Raw genomic sequence first — 23,894 nt, forward strand, 5'->3', positions numbered from 1 at the left:
AATTTTCACACTCACCAAGCAGTTTGCTTCAGGAAGGGTGGGGTGGGCAGGGGACGGAAGCAGGGTACACCCATCATTTTATGGGTTCACCCATACAAATGCTGGGTGTTCCCCTGAAAATGAGCCTCTAGCCATGCCCCAGCCCCCTGGCTGCGGGAATAGATGCTGTGCGCATGCGCACAGCGTTTATTCCCCGCTGCTTAGCAGCCGACAATGGGGGACTCCCAACAGCCCCCCTCACCGCGGGACACTGCCGGCCGTGGGTGGGACAGCGGGACAGGCCCTAATAATTGGGACTGTCCCGCTAAAATCGGGACTGTTGTGAGGTATGCGACAGTCTCTAAATCGACCATGGTCGACGGTGAAGAGTTTGGCATAGAAATGGTCAAAACAGCAAAAGGTCGACTTGAGTTTTCATGGTTTTTGTGTGTTTATGTTGACATCTATCAACATGGACCCCAATTAGTGTCCTCGCTTCGTTTAGCACACTTTACTGTTCTCAATTGTAGTTCACGTAGATTGTAAAGTATGGAAACGTTCTCGGAAAGAAAAAACTTTTGAAAAACTCATGTCAACATTTTCATGCATCGACTATTGCCAAAGGCAACCTAGGACATGTCGACCTTTTGACCATGTTGACCTTTTGCTTGTCCACCAATAATACCTATTGACTGTTGACCTAGACACTATTGAAATAACAAACTCACTAATACCCCTTTCACACCACACAAATAACCCAGGTCCGTACCAGATTGTTGCCGGGTCAACCCAGGTCACTGTGCGGTGTAAAAGAGCCTTTTGAAAAAACCTGGGTCCATTAACCCAGCAATCCGACCCAGTTTAAAAGAAGAGTTTTTTTCCGGGTCGGACCGGGGTTGTTGGGCAGTGTGAACGGGTACCCTGGGTCGAGCATCCCGAGTCCCTTTCACACTACAGGGAAGAGGCAGTATCAGCTCCAAGTACTGCCTGCTCCCCCGCCCCCAGCCCAGTGACATGCCGCAACTCCACCTCATCCTTCCGATCACCCCTGTCCAAATTTCGAGTGTGACCCGGCATTTACAATGTGAAGGCGGTAATAGTTAGGCGCTGGCTATGCAGCTCCACTTCCCAGTGAGCTGCTTGTCCACCTAAAATAAAAAGAACAGGGGCGTGACTTGTGGCCAAGCCCCTGTACTATGATCATGCACCAATTTCTGTGCCAGGGCTTTTATACAAGTGCCAACAGGGGACAAAACTAGGTGCAGGGCATTTGGTAAAAAAAAAAAAGTTTATTATGACACATGCAAATTAACTTCTCAAATGCACATAAAGCACAGATGCAGTGACCGCTTTCTAGAAGCTAAGGAACGTACTGAAAAGCCTAATATTTACAATAGATAAATAGAAATGTTAAATAGAATAAAAAGGTTAATGTGTCTCTAGATTATGGAGGCTTGGATTCCATATTCATTTTAATATTTTTCTATTATAGAATTATGATGCTTTTGTGATAGATGAAATGAGAGAAGGAAGCTGAACAGATGGAAGTGGTTTCCATGGCGATGACAACATAGAGAACGGCTCTCCTGAGTTCCCTCTACTGACTTTTTCATACCATTTTCTAATTTAGCAACTGGATGGTGTAAGCACTAAATGTGTCCTCTAAATACAAATTGGATTTATTGAACTATGTGTCAAGAGAGTAACTACTGAATGGGCCGTTGACAATTGTCACTTACTTGGTATACATTTTAGTTACTAGCGCATGTTCTGTTAATTATGCTGAAGAGAATGTAAAATGGAAATTAGGCAATGGTATTATTGAGAGCAATTACTGTATGTGATTTTAACACATCAGATCTTTAATGAACCAAAATGTATAACACATCTACTGGCACTTCATATAATTTTATGAGATACTTTGCTGCTGAGAAATTGCATTTTACTTACTTTACACCATGCATGGTGCTTCCTAGGTGGGCCTTGGGGATCTTATGATTCTAGAGTCATGCTTAGTGGAGAGATTCAATTACCCGTGATAACCCATTTTTGTTTGGAAAACGACAACGTGACTCACAGAAACGGACCTATCCAGTTATTTGTTAAACTTTACCTGTGAAAATTCCCCATTGGTTTTAAGGGGGAATTATTTTTGCCAATTAGGAAAAATCCCTATTACAAGGTAAAAAAAAGTACGGACTTGGGGGATGATTCATTAGTGAGCGGACGGGTCTGAATTCAGTCCCGTTCTGATGGTTGTGTATCCACGCATGCGTGTATGTGCACATAAGCAGACCCCCTGTGCAAATGCCTTAGGCAAGTATCACACTCACCAAAGTGTTCAAACGGGTAGGGGAGGAGAGGGGGCGGAAACCGACCAGGAGCAGGGGAGCGGCCAGCATTTTTGGGCATCCCCATGAAAACTCTGGGCATTCCCCTGGGAATGCATGCCGGCCGATGCCTAATTAAGGCGGGTATCTGACATAACATGACGTCAATGGCAGCCCCCTCTTCAATGGACTAATAGGAATAAAAGTAATTTTAGACTGACTTATTCCCGAAGAAGAGAAAAATCATTTGATGACTTCTTTCCCTTTGGCGTCATGCGAGGTGATGTGTTCGCTTACATCCCCTCGAATGGTACTGGGGGAATTCGGTGGCGGGGGGCGGGTGACTGTTCCGATGGGCAGGGGCAACGTTTATGGGCTTGTTAGGTAGCGAATGAGCCTTGCTGAAGCAGCCCCTTGGTTCAGAGCCGCTGGGACACCCATTTAATGACTATTTGAGCGCATAGAAGTTGTTAATTATTTTTATTTGTCCAATATTATTGTGGGTGAGAAAAGGCATATGGGTGTGCATTAGGAGTGGAGCAGGTGTTTTTTAGGTTTATCTGAGTTTTTGTCATTTTTAAAAAAATGACTTAAAATGACCCCAATGCCATACTATTACCCATTTTCATGTACTGCTAATTTAAGTAGAACATTTTAAAAACAGACAGTATGGAGGATCGAGTGACAACAATAGTGTGCAATTAAAACACTGTGCAGCTAAGTATATATACACCAAAGGGTAGACATCCAGAAAGATACCCCAAAAGTACTGGAGACACACAAAAAATGTATATATAACACAAAGCGCCCGATGTATAACCGTTACAACATATAAAATAATTCTGAAGATAATTTGCACTATTCTTGTTTCCTATTAAACCTCCCTTATAACAAGCATTGTGAGAACAGGTGGTTATCGTTTCAGGTATCCATCCCTGAATATTGAGACAATGAAATACGGTGACTCTGAATGATTTTATATGTTGTAAAGGTTATACATCGGGCGCTTTGTGTTATATACCGTTTTTTTGTGTCTCTTTAAAAAAAGAGACAAAATTTAACTTTCAATCAATTTGTCAGTTTTTTTAGAATAATGTATTTAGCAGCCAAATGGCACCATTATAAGAACCCTAAATACTTTAAGTCCAATATTAGACTTCTATACTGTTCATTTTTATGAGTTTGTCTATTTTTGGGGTACAGATTTCCCCTTTGTAGTGAATGGAGCACCTGACCAGGTATAAAGTTGAAGCTCTGGAAAGATGTGTGATTTAACCCTGGTGTATACTGGTTAAAGATTGTTCTAATATAAAGTATCGAGAGCTTGTATAAGCTTGAGATAAGCGCGCTGTTTTTTGTATTGAGAACAGAGCTGGTTTTAGCTGGGTAATTGTTGATAGTTCTGGATTGGTTGGAATGGGGTGTTAATTAACATTTATAGCCAGTTAGAAGCGAGGTGCAGCAGACAGAGAGCATGGCTCCTCAGCGGCTCAAATTTATCACACAGAGATTGATTAGTATTTCCCCTTTGAGAAAGGTGAGTCGGTCACTACCTTAGGGGAGGACCAGGTCAACTCTTACATCAGCACTTTGCCAATTAAGGGTAAAATGGTTCTACCCAAGACTGTGCAGTGGCTGGAGACCACACCAATTTAATTATTTAAGATTAATTAATGGGATATTGCCGAGGTACGCTGCTTCTTTTGCCACCATGAGCAATTCTCTCCAATTAATAATTTATTTCAATAAATTTGGCTGCAACCTCAATTTTTCCAATTTACAAAGTTGTCCGTGTCTTTTTTTTTTAGATGGTATTTAAGGTGTTCAAGATACCAAAAACATTTGGGTGACTTATGTACAGCAAATGTATCACCTGGCAACCCAATTCAAATTTATGGTGCCTCTGTGGTGACAGCCAATCGTGCCCCCAAGAGTAAAAAGGATACAAATTCAGATGTACAGAGAGAAAAAAGAGAACTCTTTTGTGGGAGCACACTTACCAGGAGAGTTTTTCTACTAATAGCTGTTTAAAAGTAATCTTTTTTATAAGTATTCATTAAAATAATATGAAATAATGGTCCTGGAATTAACTAAAATGCCTTTGTGGAAATATAAATCAGAATGTCAGCATCTTTGTGTCAGTTTCTATCTGTCTGCGTAAGGGTGTCGGAATTTATCAGCATGGCATCAACTTTGTCAGCATCTATGTGTCAGCATTTGTGTGTCAGCGTGTTACCGTCTGTCAGCATTTGTGTGTCAGCATCTATCAGCGTGTCATTACCTGTGTAAGTGTCTATCTGTATTTCAGCGTGTTAGCGTCTGTGTCAGCATTTGTATGTCAGCAAATGTCAGTGTCCATCAGTTCATGTGTCAGCATCCGTCTGTGTTTCAACATCTGAGTATCCATATGTCAGCGTCTTTCTGTCTGTCAGCATGTCAGTATCTGTGTGTCCATATCTCAGCATCTATCTGTCTGTGTCAGTATCCGTCTGTCCATATGTGAGTGTGTCAATGTCTATGTGTCAGCATGTCAGCATCTGTGTGTAGGTGTGTCAATGCCATCGTCTGTGTGTCTCCAGCTCAGTCTGCCTCACAGCCTTCATCTTAAGGACACACCCCTTTTTGGGTTACCATGCCCCTTTCCGGTTGGGGCGTGCTATAGTGTGTCCATACCCCCACTTCAAAATTCTAGTACAAAAACATTACTATGGATTCCATGTTGTGTGATACGGGAGAAAGTCCATGGGGGGGGGGGGCTATTCCATGATTTACTACACCGGGTGACCCCAACCATAGTGGCATCTCTGTAGAAGGCCTACACTTAAGGGGCTCTACACGGGGAGATTTTGCTGAGTGTTCTGAGTTATGCTAGATCGCTCAGAACAGCACTGTGTGTTGTGCGATCTGTCAGGGCCAGTGTTCTCTGGTGAGAACAATAATAGGTCCCTATTACAGCTTTGATGTATAGTTGGCGAATTTCCGGCAGCCCCACCAGGAGGGGGAAGACTTGGGCATAAAAGCGTGATTGTATTATTATAGCTCCACCCTGTGCAATGCCGAGGTTACCAGCAATATTAAAGTTGAGCATTGCCATAGTGATTTAGTTCAAACCAAATCATCAGACACCTGGAGTGCCCACTTTACTTTAGAAGTGGGCAGTGCCAGGCAAGCAGCTGCAGTAGACTTGATCGGTCTTCTGGGTGGCTGGGAGTAGTACCACCCAAGACTGGGAACCTCCTGGCCATTCCAGTAGAGTATAATAAAATTGTAATTATTTAGTTCCTGAATTCAGGTTTGTGTGTGTATATCGGATTTTGGAATTTCATATTTAAATTTCAGTTTGAATCCTGTATCCCAGAGCAATATTTATCATAACATAAAGGTTATGAATTCACATTATATCATGGTAGTTTAAAAAAAAAAAAAAAAATTCCTGCCACCAGTTTTAGAGAGATATCATTGTGTTTATTTTTATTGTTCAGTTTAACACATAAAATATAGCTGTATTACTGATAAACACTACTAACAAATATGTATGGATGACTAGCATGGCTGCTGTAATAACAAAATTGTGAAGTAATTTAACAGCTGCACATTAAATAAAAAGCCGTTGAACAAGTACTGTAAGTTTTCCACTAGGAAAAGACAGATTTTTGGCATACTATTTAATTGGTTGGTATGAGGAGCTTACAAAAATGTAATTTTATTTAAAATAAAAAATGAATCTGGCTTTATGAACATGCTGCATGGGATAGGACAGACAATTAATGCTGCACAAAATGGGTGCACCCTATAAGTGGAGTAATGCTGTGGAGTTAATTGTAATTTGGTAACACAATGGCAATACAGTTGGCCCATGTTTATTTTCATTTCTCTGTGTTTTAGCATTTAAAAATTGGTCCATCTAGGATTTTACCTCTGTACTAAAATAATAATAATAAATCATCAACTGAGACATCAGCCAGCATGGTTATAGCAACAGCAGCCTCCACTCATGGAGAAAAGTAACTTTACAATGTTCTGTGCTGTACCACGGATGTCCCTAAAGTGGCACCTTCATGTGGTCAGTGGGGCTCAGCAGCCAGGAGACAGCGGGCAGTGGTAGAAAATAGTACCCTGGAGCCATACGTGCATGCTCACAGTACGAATGGGCCCAGCCAGCCCTGATCACATGGTAACATTAGAATGTTATCCTGGGAATCCTTTGATATTCTTGTAGTCTTCTGAATGACTTTACCTTTGCCTCATGGGACAAAAATTCATCAGCATCTTTATTGAAAGCTTTATCAGCAAGAACTATAACCAACTGGGAGGTGTGCATGTCTAGATGTAATGGGGAGCTGAACTTCTAAGCATTTCATTTCAATAACCATCGTTGGTGGCTTTGGATTTGAGGTTTGTCTCTTTAAGAAATTCAATTTCCAGTTTTTTTCTCTTGCAGTCTTAATTATATTTATAAACATTTTTTTAACATTCATGCTCATGCAAACGTTTCTCTGCAGCAGACGTTTTTATTTAAGTCCTCTATCTGCTACTAATAGCATACTGTACTAGTCTTTCATGCAAAACAAAGTCCTCACCTTATTGACCATAAAGACTCTTAAGGTACCATACACTGCTGCAATTTCTCACAGCTGGTACCCCGTGAGCTGCCCAGGACCGCCCTGGGCGGCAGGGACACATGCGATCCATCACAATTTGTTGTGATGGATTGCACGTGACCCTGCTCCCCTCCCGACCCGCCACCGGGAGGGAGGTCCGAGGTCCAGGTGGTCAGACGGCCAGCAGGTCGGAAAATTGACTCGGATCTGAGGGGACATAAAATTAACCCGTTTTGGGCCGATTTGACGGCCCGATTTGTCGGAATCGGCCAAAATCGGTCCAGTGTATGGGGCCTTTAGCTTTACGCTACTATGGCATTCTACTGTAGACATCTTTTCCGCTGGAACATCCCTTTGCTACCACATTATCTTGAAGAGATTTATCCACCTTCATATCACAGAAGAGTTTAAAAAAAAAACTTTAGTACACCTCCTTTAAACATATTTTCTTCAATTACAGGCAAGTATATGAGATGTAGGGGGGCAGAGAGGCCTCCCTATAGGTGTCCATAGACCAAAGCTTAGGGTAGTTTAATGGTGTTCCAACCAATGGACCAGATGGTCAAGAATGTAATTGAAGAGTTAGTAATTATACAAAATAAATGCTACATTCCATAGCTGAACCAAATTATCTCTAATTTGGATGATATGGGGGATTGTTGTTTTTCTCAACAACTGGTTTTTCGGCATGTGACAGCATTTAAAATGAGCCATATTAAATCTAGATATCTAGGATATGTCCACATTCTGTGGAGTCTGTCCACAACAGTTCCTGTGGGAACGGCGGTGCAGTGTACCACTGCCCGCCGCAATAAAGCGGCTAGTAGCACCACAGCGATACTAACTCATAGCTGTATGCTGCGGCCTGAAGACTCGAAGTAGAGAGCAGTGTACCACCTCCCGCCTTGACGAAGTGGCTAGTAGCAATTTGAACACATGCCATTCTGAGATGTTGCAGAATACGTGGTCAGGTTTAGATCACCAGAAAATAGCACTTTTATATTCATTGATTATAAATCTGCTGGGTTATATGAACAATATGTTAAATGAAAAAGAAGGCAAGAATTGTTAGAGCATATTTTGGCAATTTCTGCTGCCTGGCGCTACATAGACACCGCTAAAGCAGTCAGGGCTTTTGAATTATGCTAAATTCAGGGTTAATGGCGATGCAGTCGATTATAGTATTGATAATGGCTCCCTGTGTCTCTGTGGGTTAAATACTGCAAATCTAACCAATAAGGTCAGCATGGATACTGCTGCCATTGCGCAGGCCACAGAGTGAATGCTTTATACTGGGTATTAGTGGTGATTATAACTTTCTGTTGTGCCACTTTTTATATTTTAAATACCACAAAGATATTGGATAGTACCCAGGGCGCTGGATGTTATTCTTTTCTGTGTAGTTCCGGAGAGATAGCCCCAGAAAGAAAAATAAATACACATTAGTGCAACACTGTATCATACAATTTTAAACAGTGAAAATAAATGTAACGATGTTTGACTCTTACCAATGGTATTTGTCTACCAGATGAGTAGACAAACAGCGCTTGTTTAAGGGACTTAGAATGTCACCAATAGGATCCTCCTCTTTAACCATAAAACGGAAACGCTCAAAAGGATGAGTAAAACATTATGGTGCAGTATGTTTTTTAATATTAAAATGAGTAAAACACAGCAGAGTATAGGAACAGCGGACTCAGTCTCACCATAAATATTTGCCCACATGTATATGCAGACAAAATGAGCATGAAAAGATGTAACCATAACAGGCATCCTTGGATGCTGGTATGTGGTGTGAGTCCCCCGGAATCCTCCTCTGCCTTCTAGCCGGTTTCGATACTATGCAGTATCTTTCTCAAGGCATAACCTCACAGTGTTAAGGTCCAGATATTTATACCACCCATATACAAGGGGGTGGAAAAACCTAATTCCAGACATGGAGCACCTAACAGCTACAAATCATTAAAAAGGGACTTCTCCGGAGCAGGTTTTCATTGTGACTTGCACACGGAGGAGCTGATATAAAAGTACAACAGTATTTGATAATGCAGTGTTGAGCTTTTAATAATATAATAATCCCTTGTCTCCTGGCCAATCCCGCCCTGGATGCCAACAGAAAAAGAAAGTTTAGCATGGAGGCTTCAAAGGGATTTCATACAGTATATTATCATTTTAATAATCGCATTAAATCTGAGAAATTTTGTATTTATTTTGTCAGGGATTTATTTTTTTTCTCCCATTATAGGTTGACTTAATACTGTACATCAAATGAAGGGGGTTATTCTAGTTGATTCACAAGGCTGCGAATTTACCAAACCCCGCCTTGCGAATGGTGGCCTGGCCACCAACGATTTGCAGAAATGCGCAAAAGCATCACGTTTGCATGCAAATTTGCATGCTAGCGAACAGACCAGAATACGGTCCTAAGTTCAGTTGTTGGAAGCATAAGGCTTTGCCAGTTCCACAGTAAGCATGATCTATCTCTTCCTTCCCATCACCCAATAAAGTGATGAATTAGCGCCCTTACATTCCCCCGACCACCCCCACCCAGATCTTTGTAACTTTTGTGAAGGGGAAAGAGGAAGAATGTAACACTTGGCTGTAACATCATAGCTCAGAGGCTCACTACTGTATCAGCAGCCGCTACTCAGTGTGAAACTACCAATGGGAAAACAGATACTTGAATGATTGCCTTTATGTCACATATTCAGGGCCATTCCAAGAGCCATGGATGCCCTATGGTGGCATAACTGCTGTGCCAGAACATAATAAAGTGTTGCAGGAGCGCCTGGCTCAATAACTAATACATGCGCCATATGCCAAGTAGTCAATTTGGACCCCATCATAACTCATCTGTGTACATCCACGAGAGCAGGGGGTAAAAGTCTTAAAGAGGAGCATATTAGCATACGGCAATCATGGGTGGAGTAAAGAAGCAAATAACATCTATAAATGAGGCACAGGCTCACTTGTTACTCCCCCATTAAGCATACTGCATCATAGAATATGTATAAAATGCTGATTGTAATTACTGTAATAAGTCTAGATGGTTACTTTCCATGAGAAAAAGTGTTTTTAATTGGCCGCCGGCATCCTGAGTTGAAGAAGCTTACACTCCAGGACCTTTGGGCTGCAGCTCAGTGGAAGAGGAGATGGGTGAGCAGGAGCTGGGTTACGGTAAGTCAAGTGAGGAGGGGAGGGCCCGTACTGGAAATCCGGGCCCCAAAATTCCTGATACGAGACCTGGTCCTGGTTATTTCTGCTTATTGACTGGCTCATGTGTACTCTATAACCTACTTCAGCATGTTCCTCTGTTGCTGTGGTCTGTCTCAAAGTTCCCTCTGCCTTGCTCCATACAGACTGCATCTGCATATGTTCATTCAGTGAGAGACTGTTCACTTCTGCTCTCTAATTGTGCACCTGTGGAATCCCAGTCAGACTTCAGACCAAGTGTTAACTCTCTGTGTGCTTATTGCTTAAAGTCATGCCAGCTCTCCTTTTATGCTGTAATTCCATACAGAGTCCATTCCTGGGATTTGTAATCACCACCATCCTGACATCCAAGGGGTTTAAATACCCTGCTCAAGCAATCAGTAATTGCCTCGAGCAACGTTGCTGTATGAGCTTGTTTCCTGGTACCTGCATTATACAGGTTGAGTATCCCTTATCCAAAATGCTCGGGACCAGGAGAATTTTGGATAACGGATTATTCCGTATTTCGGAATATTTTAATATTTCAATGATGTTTTTTGAAGTATCTTACATTTATGCTGTATAAACACATAAAATACACACATATATATTTTATTACCACATAAAATACACACAAATATATTTTATTTGTTAAAAAAACAAGGTTTCAAAACATGAAACAAAATTTGTGTACTATCTCAGATACTTAATTTGAATGCCAAGCAATCATTTTCTTGCACATATATAGTGACAGTTACATATCATGCCCTTAGTAGTGCTGTTACATATGTCCCCAGTGAGTTTTTAGCAAAAAATAAATAATTTTCTTCACTTTCTGGAATGTATGGTTTTCGGAATAATTCGGATAACGGATATTCGGATACGGGATACTCGACCTGTATCCTGATTGAAGCTACAATACATCTACCTTTTTATCTAGTATTCCTCACTACCACTCTGTCTTGCTGTTACTGTTACTAGCACCAGACACCATCAGTTACCGTGTCACTGAGTGGCCTTCTAACCACTACCAGACACTATCAGCTTCCCTGACTGTACACTGTGCACGGGGTCTCCTATCGTACGGACTGTGTAAAGCAGGCATGTCCAAAGTCTGGCCCGGGGGCCAATTGCAGCCCGTAATTTCACTTCAAGCGGCCCTCAGCCTCCAGCCAGAAGCGGGCGGCTGGAGGCTGACGTGGGACGCACAACACAGGACTCTAGAGGTGGGACCCCGGCGAGTGGACATAATGAATGGGGCAGAGTGGTGGGCATACAGTGTATAGGTACATACAGCAAAGGAGGGGCAGTTTATGGGAATATACAGTGAAAGGGGCAGAGTGGGGGACATACAGTGAATGGGGACAGGCTGGGGGACATACAGCGAAGGAGGGGCATGCTGGGGGATATACAGTGAAGGAGGGGCACGCTGGGGGACATACAGTGAAGGAAGGGCATGCTGGGGGACATACAGTGAATGGGGACATGCTGGGGGACATACAGTGAAAGGGGGGACGCTGGGAGACATACAGTGAATGGGAGTAGGCTGGGAGAAATACAGTGAATGGGAGCAGAGTGGGGGGCATACAGTGAATTGTGCAGAGTGGGGACATACAGTGAATAGGGGCAGAGTGGAGGGCTTACAATGAATGGGGGCAAAGTGGGGGACATAAAGTGAATGGGGGCAGGCTGGGGTAAATACAGAGTAGGGGAGTCAGGCGGGGAATATACAGTGAAGGGGCATGCTGGGGGGACATACAGTGAGTGGGGGCACGCTGGGGGACATACAGTGAGTGACATACATTTTCACGTCACCATATCTGGCCCTCTTTGCAAAAAGTTTGGACACCCCTGGTGTATAGGTTTCCCATTGGTGGCCGTAGGCTGGGTGACTGACAGGCAGGGGACATGTCGGGTGGACCCCTGGCATTTCATGGGTGCGCCCACAAAAACTCTGGGTTCTAGCTCAATAGAAATGCTGGAGAGGAGCCTGCCTGTTCCAGTAATCTCGTGGATACATGCAGCTGCCAAGTGACTCCTGGGTCACACAGCGGCTGCAGATCGTCAGGCACAGTTTCCCAAATACAGACGAGCAGGAAGCATCAGTCAGATCCGTGCAGGCTTCTCTGTGTAAAAATAGAAATAATAAAGAAAAACAGCGTACGGTCTTCACACACACCCCAAACCCCCCCCCCCCCCCCCCCCCCACACACACACACACACACACACACACACAGGCATAGCCTTTTTTAGCCTGTCTTGATTTCTCGAATACCGGGGAAAAATGTAATGGGTTCCCCTGTATTCAAGGAACCAGCACTGGGCTTTTGAACTGTCCTGGTTATAAAAAATATGGCAGACAAAATCAATAGGGTTCCCCTGTATTTTTATAGCCAGCACCTGGCTCCAAAAACCAGCAGTGTTATGCAACAGCCGGGGGAAACTTTTTACATGACACCCTGGCTGGTCAGCCCTGGCCGGGTCCCTGGGGGGTGTGGCATCTGCTACAAAGAGGCCAGGAAATCTCCATCTTCGGACAGAGATTCTGACCCAGTTCCTCCTGAACAATAGTGGCAATGTGCCTCTGTTTTTGAAAATGGAGGTCCCCTCCCCACCCCAAAATGGCAGTCTGATGAAGTGATGTGACATTGCAGACCTATATTGCACATGAGCAATACGGGTCCGGCATATGCTCTGCTTCTCTGAATCAAACCCATATTAATTAATTACTGGTTATAACATAATAACATTTTAGTGAGAGAATCATAGAATGATTTCCCAGCAGTTCTAGAACTCAAGAATGTTAGTACACATATAGTTAATACAACTTTTATAGAAAATACGAAGAAATACATGACCCTTCCCTCATTGACTACAGGTGCTGTTCTACCATAAAACTGTGTTTCTATGCTTTATAACAACTGAACAGATTTTTAAATGTTTCACCTTTTGACTCAATAGCTCTTCAAAAACTCCGTAAGTCCCTTTCTTCTCTCAGGTTAAGCAGCGCTGCAGCTCGATAGTTACTTTAATATATAAATTCCTAGCATTACATTTTATATAGTCTTTGATATATATATTCCTGTATCATAACAGAGCTCTATGCTTCTGAAGTACACTGTTCCTTTCTGACAAGGATGTCTCCCTATTGCCTCAGTGTACTTACTATTTATATCACTCATCTCAGGTTATTGTGTTAAAATTGTGTTTCAGACTTCATAGCTAAAGAGCTAAAACAGAGGTAGCCAACCCTGGTCCTAGAGAGCTACCAACAGTTTGCAGTCTCCAGGCCATCTGTGGACCTGTTGAATGTGTCAATAGGAATGAATGCAGCACATGTTTCAAATTGTGACAGTTATCCGCTGCAAATAGTTTGCATTTACATCCGATTATAAGGAGGGAAATGCAGGAGATGTCTAGTAGAAGAGTTGCCTCCTGTATGTAGCTGCAATTCCAGTGCTGTGACGAACATCACGATGTTCCGTACAGAAGGCTCCAGCTTACTTAGTTGACCAATGAAGGGGAGGGGGGGGGGGGGGGGGCTGTGAGGCCAGAAAGTTTTTGTGGTAACACACAGACCTCTGTCCACCCCCTCAACACTGCTGCCTGTCAATCAGGGAGCAGATGGGGGAACTGCAGAAAACTACGCAAGACTCTATAATCGCATGAAGTAACCTGCGTCCTATTCTGAATTAGGCACAGATCATCTTGAAAACCAATGTTAGAAAAACTGTTCTTCCTCATCTTTGCGGCCACCGCTTATGCCAGTTACGTTAACCCCTACGTGAATTGTGATTGTCCCCTTGCAGGCTCGCTTCGCTAGGCATGCTTTGGGCTCAACTTTACTAAAGGTAATAGATGGTGGCGTGGACACAGGAGTGTGGCGTGGACCCTAAAAATAACCGGTACTTGTGGAGTATCACGGCTCCCATCGTATGCCATCGTATGCCATATGTAGTGGCATACGATGGCATACGATGCGATGCGATGTTTTACCGATTTTTGAGCATTTTTGCTCAAAAATCGTATGCCATCGCATGGCATCGTATGCCATATGTAGTGGCATACGATGGCATACGATGCGATACGATGTTTTACCGATTTTTGAGCATTTTAGCTCAAAAATCGTATGCAATCGCATCGGATGCCATACGATGGCATCCGATGCGATGCGTTGCGATGGCACCCGATTTTGCACAGAAATGCATCAGAATGCATTGAAATGTGTATTAAAGTAGTGAAATGCCCCCAAATGCCATTTTTCATAGTGCACCACCCCCACTATCAACGCCAACCCGAAGCGTAGCGAGCGCAGCGAGCCCGCGAGGGGCGGCGGTACGCGTCCTACGACCTTTTCATACCCCCACTATCCACGTCGGCGTGGAGTTGAGAATAGAATAGTGTGGCGAGCGCAGCGAGCCACCGAGCCCGAAGCGTGGCGAGCGCACGCGGATACCTGTGAAGCCTGCGAGGGGACGCGTATAGCTGTGATGGTATCCGCGTCCCCTCGCGGGGCTCGCTGCGCTCGCCACGCTTCGGGCTCGGTGGCTCGCTGCGCTCGCCACACTATTCTATTCTCAGCTCCACGCCGACGTGGATAGTGGGGGTATGAAAAGGTCGTAGGACGCGTACCGCCGCCCCTCGCGGACGCGCTGCGCTCGCCACGCTTCGGGTTGACGTTGATAGTGGGGGGGGGTGCACTATGAAAATGGCATTTGGGGGCATTTCACAAGTTTAATACACATTTCAATGCATTCTGATGCATTTCAGTGCAAAATCGGGTGCGATCTCATCGCATCGCATGCGATTTGATCGCATGCGATGCGATTTTTAGCATACGATCTGCATACGATGCAGGTCGTGGGAGCCGTGATACTCCACAAGTACCAAATAACCCTGCGGCTCGCCTTAAACAACGTAAGTTCCGTAGCGTAAGCGGTGGCCGCAAACATGAGGAAGTACCAACGGTTGTACAGTATATACACTGTCCACAAATTATTCCTGATATAAAAAGTTTTAATGGGACAAATAAAAATTTTGTATTAATCAATTCAATCTTCGTCCTTGATGGTAGTGTGTTCAAAACTAAATCAAATCTGTTTATTATCACATTTGGCACAACAATACAGTGCTTTACAGATGCTTTAATGAGTACATTTATTTTAGTTTGAGCAAGTCAGACTTTCATGAAAAGTTATACCATGTTCTCATTGCCGCCCCTGCAAAATCCCGGGTTTTTCTTGCCGGGTTTTTGGCGGGGCACAGAGAATGGATACTTTTCTACCCCGTTCATACAGCACCTTAAACCCGGGAAATTCCCGTGTATGACGCGTTCACACTGCTTCCCCTGGTCTGCCCTGCCAACAAGTGTGTGAATATAAAAGCAGCTTTGATTGGCTGTTGAAAAAGTAGCTGTGATTGGCTGTTTTAGAAAGCAGCTGTTATTGGCTGGCTGAGGATGATGTCATATAAAGTGGCCTGTTTTTTCCAAGCACACTGCATTGCTGGAATCATGGCTGATGAGATGCTTTTGTTTTGCACCATTTTGCTGTTTCATGCAGCAAATGAGAGCTTGCTGCAGCTGCTTACATTGTGCTACCTTGCACAATGCACTTTGAAGAGGAGGAGAGCGCAATTTCTTGCTGAGAGAGACAGTGCTCGCCTTCATTATGTGCGAAGGAGAAGAGCTTTCATCACCTCCAGCGTTACCTCCATATTGAGGTTCAGCACATCCAGTACCCGGCGAATGTGGACCAGAGACTGCTCTCATGGCGAGGTATTTTGGTCTACAGTGGAGGGTTATGAGGATGACCAGTGGATGGAGCATTTTCGCATGTCACGTGGGACCTTTCAGTATGTGCTGGACCTTCTAACCCCTGCACTTTCCAGACAGACCACAAACTGCAGAATACCCATCTCACCTAGAAAGAGACTAGCGATAGCGCTATGGTGGTATGCTACACCGGGAAAATACCGCACAGTCGCCTGCTTGTTTGGAGTGGGGAGATCCACTGTATGCACTATAGTCCATGAGGTGACGCAGGCTTTGCTGGAAGGACTTTACCGTCGTTTCATCACCTTACCTCAAGGACAAAGGTTGGACGACATCATCGCTGGTTTCCTGCATCGTGGATATCCACAGTGTGCTGGAGCTATAGACGGTACACACATTCCTATTATTGCCCCCACAGAAAACCATGCGGATTACTTTAATCGCAAAGGCTGGCACTCCATAATTCTACAGGCTGTAGTGGACCACAAATATTGGTAAGTACATTTTTTTATGATAATATTAAACTGTACTTTGCGTATTGCTAGGGTAACTAAACAGAAATCTTAACACTTTATATTTTCAGCTTCACTGATGTCTTCATTGGCTGGCCTGGCCGTTCCCATGATGCAAGGGTTCTAGCAAATTCGGACCTATACCTTATTGCTGAGGAGAAGCAGGATGGCTGGTTGTTCCCTAGAGAGGTAAAGATATGTTTTTGCATGTTGCAGTTGGGATATTTTTAGTGTTATGTATGCATGTATGTATAACCAACGTACCACATGTATTGTTGTTTTTCAATGTCTCTCTTTACACCGGTAGAGAAAAGTGGCAATCTGAATAGCATACTTGTACTCCAAGAATTCCATATTGTAACTCTTATTTTACTTTGCAGAAATCGAAGATCATCGATGGGGTGGAGATCCCAGTACATATAATCGGGGATGCAGCATACCCATTACGACGATGGTTAATGAAGGGGTTCACCCAGCGCCATCAACTTACCCCGGAACAAATTGATTTCACCCACACCCTCAGTTCTGCACGAATGGTGGTAGAAAATGCCTTTGGCCGTCTAAAAGGCCGTTGGCGTTGTTTAATGAAGCGCAATGACATTGATACCAGCTTCATGCCTCATGTAGTTGCTGCCTGCTGTGTGTTGCACAACATATGTGAGTTTAAGAAAGAACAGTTTCTACCAGAATGGACCGTACTGGAGCCTGAGGAATCAGATCACTCTGCAGATTCTGAGATGTATGAGGGGACAAACACATGTGCAGAAGACATTCGCAACACCATTACCAATAACATATTTGCTTTAACCCACTAGTGTACTATAGTTTTTAATTTTCAATAAACCTCAAAAACATTTCTGTTTGTTTGTACATATTTTATTCATATGTACAACATATATTTTTTTAGTTAAATAGCATAAAGTGTACCAAAAATGCACATAGAAAAATATAATAAAACTGTAATGACAATACCCAAATGCCTTACATAACTTCTGTACAGGCCGGGTGGGCAGACAAATAAACAAAAAGTCAATAAACACCTCTACAGCACATGGTAGCGGGGGTTTTCCTTTCTTGGAGCCGTTCGATTCTCCGCATGACTATGTGGACCAGCCGCATAATCAAGGCAGTGTGGTGGAACTGTGGGAGGCTGAGTTGCACCCGGTGTACGCTCAGGGAAATGGCAATGATTTGCTGGAGGCTGAGGTGTCCCAGCAGCATACTCGGGGCACTGCGGAGGAACTGGTGGAGGCTGAGGTGCACCAGCTGTACGCTCTTGGAAATGTCGAGGATTTGCTGGAGGCTGTGGTGTCCCAGACGCATACTCTGAGGAGTGCGGTGGAACTGGGGGAGGCTGAGGTGGACCTGCTGTACGCTCAGGGAAATGGAGGTCATTTGCTTGAGGCTGAGGAGTCCCAGCAGCATACTCAGGGAAAAGGTGTGACATTGGTGGTGGGTGAGGTGTGCTGTATGGCACCATGTTCCCCTGGGTTGGGCCTACAAAATTTGGTTGGCCTGCGCTATACATTGGATAACCATACTGAAAATTATTGTGTGGTGGCTGGGGCAGTGCATGGCCTTGTGCCCTAAATAGACTATTAAGGAACTCCATCTGCGTATCTCGGTTCTCTCGATTGATACGCTCATGCATACCAACAATGGCAGTAATGAACGTGTTCTGTAGGTCACGCTCATTGTCCATAAATCGCTGCAGACGAGCATCTTCATGAACTTGCATCGAATTATCCATTTCCTTCAGGTGTTCAAGCATTACGGTGGTCATTGCTTTTGTGGCTTGTTCCATCTTAGTGGACCTCTTTCTTCTCAGTGGCACATTATAAACTATGGGAAAAACAAACAACACATTACTATACAAGACTATAATAATGTTACTTCTCCTTCTACCCAAAAGACATTGTTGGTGCCCATGCACTTGGAAAACCATCTGTGCTGAAGGCTAGATATCAGTAAAACCTTAACTTCTCATTCAGACGTGTTAGCAATGTTGCTGACAGGCCTGAATCAGATCCCCCTCTGCACAGATGCATGTGGATGTTAAATTTCAAAAATACTTAAATAAAAAAGCAGTGTTGGCACATGCATGCTTGAGGCCTTTTCCCTCCTGCACTCTTGCTACATGCTGCGACATATTTCTTTAATAAACAAAAATATAGTACTGTGTAATACTGGTGTGTGTAAAAAGTTATAAACTTACTGTTGGTCCGCAACTTTGGACGTGCACTCTGTGGCAATGCTTCAAAGGCTGGACTTCCGTCAGCAGGTAGTGATGATGCAGGCGTTGATGGTGGTCGCTGCAAAGGTGATGGCGGATGCTGCACAGGTGAAGAGAATGCCGTGGGGCCTACAGCTGAATTGTGGGAGTTAAATGATGAATCCAGAACTTCACATTGGGCTTCACCATGGACAGAGCGGGAATCCATTTCACTGTCTGTGGCCTCAAGGTCAATGGGTGACGCTGCTGCTGCTACTGCGTTTTCTTCACAGACACTTGCTGCACTGCCAGCAAAACTGCTGGAGGAGGACAGTGATATGGGATTAGCCAGTGCAGAGTTCCCAAAGATGACATTACACTGGTCATAAAATGGCCAGTCCATACGGGCACCACCACTCTTCCTCCTGTTTAGGTCATGGACCTTAGCATACTGCTTCCGCAGGGCTTTGAGTTTATTCACTACCTGTTGCTGCGTTTTGACGATGCCACGGGCAGACAGGATTTTGGCGATGTTGTAGTAAACAACGGAGTCCTTCACTGTGCCGGGCACTTGCTTTTTTATCTCCTCCTCACCTCTCACTGCTAGCAGCTCGAGCACTTCCTCATCCCTCCAGTGCGACATGTCTGCTCTCCTCGACGCAGCATATGGACGTCAGACGCAGCATGAAATGGACGTCACGTCACCTGATCACATCCGCCAATGAGCTTCTTTTTTTCCATCATGTTTGAAAAACCCGTGTCTGCGCTGTTCAGACTGAAGTACACCCGTGTTTTACCCAGGAAAAACCCTGCAAAAAACCCGTGTGTAATTCCCAGGGCATAACACCCGGGAATTTCAAAAGGACGCGTTCACACTGAGACACGACACGGGAAATTACCGCTCGCCCTGCCAAATACCCGGGTTTTTTAGGCAATGAGAACGGGGTATTAGAGAATCTTGACCAGGTTACGCAATCACGCTAATAGGAATGAGTAAATACGATATCCTTGTCATATTTAGCAGTCTTCCTTTGAGTTCAGACATCTGAAATATAACCATAACATCCTGTCTTATTTGTAACCATGAATATCTCTTTATGAGCTGACACAAGTGTAACATCAGCATTTTATCAAAAGTGTTTTTTACTTCTGTTTGTGATAATGCGTTCGCAAGAAACACAACAGACATTTCAAAAATCTATAACAAGCTGTTATTTGCCAAGAGTGGCCTTGCTGAAAGGTAAAAACTCTACGTTCACAATAATGATGTGATAATTAAGATGGGAAGAACGCACAAATCTATAAAGTGGTTTGTTTCCTTGCTTGGACTGACATTTCATCTAATCGACATGGGGTATACAGTATAAGAGTAGGCTAAAACTAATGAATGGCCTTGGGAGTACTTGATCTTAATGAGTGATTTATACTGTAAGGAAGGCAATTCTAAAACAATAAAGAGATCACTTCTGAATGACTTGTCAGAGACATGGTTTCACAAATTAATTTGGCTTGCTTTGTTATTTTTGAGAGGTCAGTGTCTTACGGAGAATTGCAGAAAAATATATTAGACATTAGATAAGTTACACCTCTTAGTCTGTGAACTGTTCATTGGGTTGTTTCCAGCTTATAATTCTGTTGCGTGGGAAGGGATGATTTGTCAGTTGGGATATATATTACAAGTGTGTTTGTATATTCATGAGAATAGAATGATTTAAAGGGGTTTGAAATAGCAGTACCTGCCTGCTGACTCCTCCTAAATAGATAAGTCATATTTTATACTATCTTTAAAAACGTTTTTTATATCCCCTTTTTTTAGCGATATCTAATGTAGGCCATTTTTATAGGAATTCGCATTTTTTAGTTATTTGTGTTTTTTCTATATAACTTACTGTTTGTTCTTATAAATAGTGCTATTGTGCACACTCTTGTACCTAAATAATTTTTTTTTTACATATTTAAAAAAAGACACGCTTACTGTACAGGTATTTGTAGTCGCTTTAGCCTTTATCCAATCCGTTGCAATATATAAATATATATATATATATATATATATATATATATATATATATGCTGCAACGAATAGGCACTCTGGACACTTTCAACATTCAGTCAAATAGAAAATAAGACACAGCTCACACTAGCTGCAGTTGTCAACGTTTCGGGTTACTACCCTTTATCAAGACATGGGTAGTAACCCGAAACGTTGACAACTGCAGCTAGTGTGAGCTGTGTCTTATTTTCTATTTGACTGAATGTTGAAAGTGTCCAGAGTGCCTATTCGTTGCAGTATATACCTCCCCCCCAAAGGGACAGAGAGCACCGGACCACAGAGACCTTTAACAAGGAGAGTGCCGGGCTATTATCCATATATATATATATATATATTAAAGAGAGTCGGAGTGGCGCCAGAAACATTTTTGCAGGGGAGAGCAAAATTTCTAGTTATGCCACTCACACACAGCGGCTACATATGCGCATAAAAACCTATCCGCAGGCATAGTCACAAACAATTGGTCCCCCATGTGAACGCCCATAGTCCAGTGTGTAGTAGAGAACAGGAAGTTTGTACTGTATAGCGCACATAAAACATGAAGCATGTAATAAAGGATAGCTAGTTGTATACAGTTCTAAGAGGTTAGAGTTATAACGCAGTTCAGCATTGTAGTCAGAAGCATTAGTTCATCCCAATCGTCAGGAGGCAAGTTAGAGTTTGGTGCTCTCCTAATAAAAAAAAAGAAAATAGTCTGTGTGTGGTACTGAGCCCACAGTGGATTGACAGGGCTCCAGCTCCGCTGTGTGAGAGTGGTCAGTGGGTCAGGGAAGGACCATGGACATTCAGGTGCACAGGTCAAGTGAGACCAGAAGGGTGCCGACTGATCCCCTATTACAGGTGTTACAGGGGCTTCTGGAATAAAGACAATTAAACTATGCGGGTGCTCTGCAAAACTCAATTGGAAGAGCAATGGTCATATTTGTATCCCACTGTGAACCACAATGGTGCTTCTGTACATGCAGGCGCCCCTTTAGGGCTTGGAGCCCGGAGGCTAGAGCCTCCATTGCCTCTGGAAGTTACTCCCCTGTTTGTAGTTAACAGAATGGCAAACAGTGGCTTAGCTAAATAACCTAGGCAAAAGAAAATGTAGAAGAAAATACCAAATTAAATAGATTGTGCTTATATGTCATATTTAGTAAGTAAGTAAGTTTTATTTATATAGCACACTTTCTCCAACAGGACTCAAGGAGCTTTACAGACATTAAAAATAACAATGCACTTCCGGTGGGCGGGGCGCCAAGAGCGGCCGCATCTTAACCAGCTCCTCTGAGGGGAAAAATTGCATCCATTCCCATCATCTAACTCAACGATCAAAGGAGAAATAAAACGACAGATTCGGAAAGCTGAAGTTGCAGCGATCCCGAACATACCCTTCAGGGAGCTAAAAACCACTCTGCCACCGGAGTCCGGCCTTAACAGAGGAAGGCCTGCATGACCGCCCAAGTTTGGGCGCGAAACATGGCGTGCTGACAAGCCAGTCAGCCAGCCAGCCACGGAGAACAGCCCCAGACAACTTCCCCTCCAACAAAGGAAGCTCGCCCCACTCCAGATTATTACCTGGGGGACGGATTAAGCTGCGGAGATCGAACCCTACCCGCTCCCAAGAACAGCATCTCTCCCCACCCGCGCAGAAAACAGACCGGGACGCAAGCTGGAAAGCACTGTCCACCCCGAAGCAGCCAACCCCACCGTCTGACCGGGATTCGGCACTCCCCCTTTGGAAAACAGCCTGCGGCACTGCAGAGACCCAAGCGGGCGAAACCGGGCCGCAGCAAGCTATCCTCCCGGCCCCACCAGCTGGAGCACCGAAGCGGGCAAAGAGAGTGACTTACCCGGAAGACGGCTGCGGAGGACGCACGCGGCCAGAGCGGAGACGCCGACGGGACCAGATTAAAGACATCCCCGCTCCGTCGGAGAGGTCCTGTGCTGCGGAAACCCGGAGGGAACGAGCCGCGCAGATCGAGAGGCCGCAGCGAGACGAGGCACCAGCGCCGGAGACAGCGGAAGCGGCAGCGTGGAGACGGTAAACAGGTGCAGCCAAAACTCTGACCCCATAACCACCGCCTAAACCTCTCTAGCCCGCTAGCCCACCTACCCGCTCCCCCCCCCGCTCTTGCTCCCGTCCCCGCTCCCGCTCTCACGTTGCCATATAGCCTGTGCAGCCATATAAACGCAGCACAGTTACACCAACCGCTGCTGCCTGGACAAACCCAACACAGCTACCCCACCGTTGACTCTGCACTCCCACCACCCCAAAGCACAGTCCAAAACTCTAAAGGGTCAAAGGAACATTTATCATCAGCTAACAGAAGTCAAAACCTGACCCGCATACCCCCCAATCCCGCACCCATAACACCTCCCCCAGAGAGATAACTGGCACCCTGGACTCTAATTAACTACCACTGAGGGCTGAGACCCCTTATACATTTCAAGGGACCTCACATAAAACACCCTTACCCCACAGGAGGCGACAGGACTGTGTATGAGAAGCCTCTCTGAGCATGCAGAACTAACCAGTGCACCTGAATTGAACTAAGGGTACACTGCTAACCGTATCAGGTAACCTGCACTTCACCAACCTGATCACTGTGTCAAATCTTCAGGCACACCTGTGTGACTGACACGGGTACAGTAATTGAACTTTCTCTTCTGCATAATCTGCAAGGATAAGTCACAAAGGTGCCTGGTAGAACAGTATGCTCTCATGCTTTTTCTTTCTCATTAATGGACCATATCTGAGCATAACCTATACCCTGCTGCCATCTAGGGGAATTTACTCACATTGCAACTGCTCAAAGTAATACAACTAACTGAGATTGAAGTAAGGTAGAGCATATATGGTCACATTTACGTATCGTTAAGAATTGTATGCTCTGCTCTGTTTTTCTTTCACGTTACAGGGCTTGCTTGAAACTGCAGGCAATCTTTAGCTGGATCCAGTACTATAGTATTTGTTTACTTATACTACCTAACAAACCACTGGTAAATATAGCACGATAAAGTCTGAACAAGAGGTGGCCCCCTTCCAAGACCATCTTAGCGAGGCCCTTAACATAGTAAAACGCACAATATAGCTAAATCTACTATATTAAATATACTAAACTTGAAGCTCTTTTGAGCTACAATTTACTACTGCACTAATATCCACAACATACTAACTGTGCTGCCGGACCATAAAATGCAGTAAACCGCGGCAGACCATATGGGGTTAACACTCCCACAGCACCGTACATAAAGTATCC

The 23,894-nt window shown here is 44.1% G+C and overlaps 2 protein-coding genes across 2 annotated transcripts; one reads left to right on the top strand and one right to left on the bottom strand.

Annotated features, from left to right (window-relative positions):
* Positions 1–15,848: 15,848 nt before the first annotated feature.
* LOC146021200 (uncharacterized) lies at positions 15,849–17,219 on the top strand. The gene is made up of 3 exons (XM_083154996.1): positions 15,849–16,369; positions 16,459–16,576; positions 16,768–17,219. The coding sequence occupies exons 1-3, from the start codon at positions 15,849–15,851 to the stop codon at positions 17,200–17,202; spliced, it is 1,074 nt and encodes a 357-aa protein (XP_083011122.1). The 3' UTR covers positions 17,203–17,219.
* A 46-nt stretch (positions 17,220–17,265) lies between these two features.
* On the bottom strand, positions 17,266–19,242 carry LOC146021201 (uncharacterized). Its single transcript, XM_083154997.1, has 2 exons — positions 18,603–19,242; positions 17,266–18,229 (listed from the first exon to the last, which is right to left on the bottom strand). Exons 1-2 carry the CDS (start codon positions 19,240–19,242, stop codon positions 17,430–17,432), a joined length of 1,440 nt encoding a protein of 479 aa, XP_083011123.1. The 3' UTR covers positions 17,266–17,429.
* Positions 19,243–23,894: the final 4,652 nt, after the last annotated feature.

Source organism: Crinia signifera, chromosome 7 (assembly GCF_055691185.1).
Source record: "Crinia signifera chromosome 7, ASM5569118v1, whole genome shotgun sequence".
Classification (NCBI taxonomy): domain Eukaryota; kingdom Metazoa; phylum Chordata; class Amphibia; order Anura; family Myobatrachidae; genus Crinia; species Crinia signifera.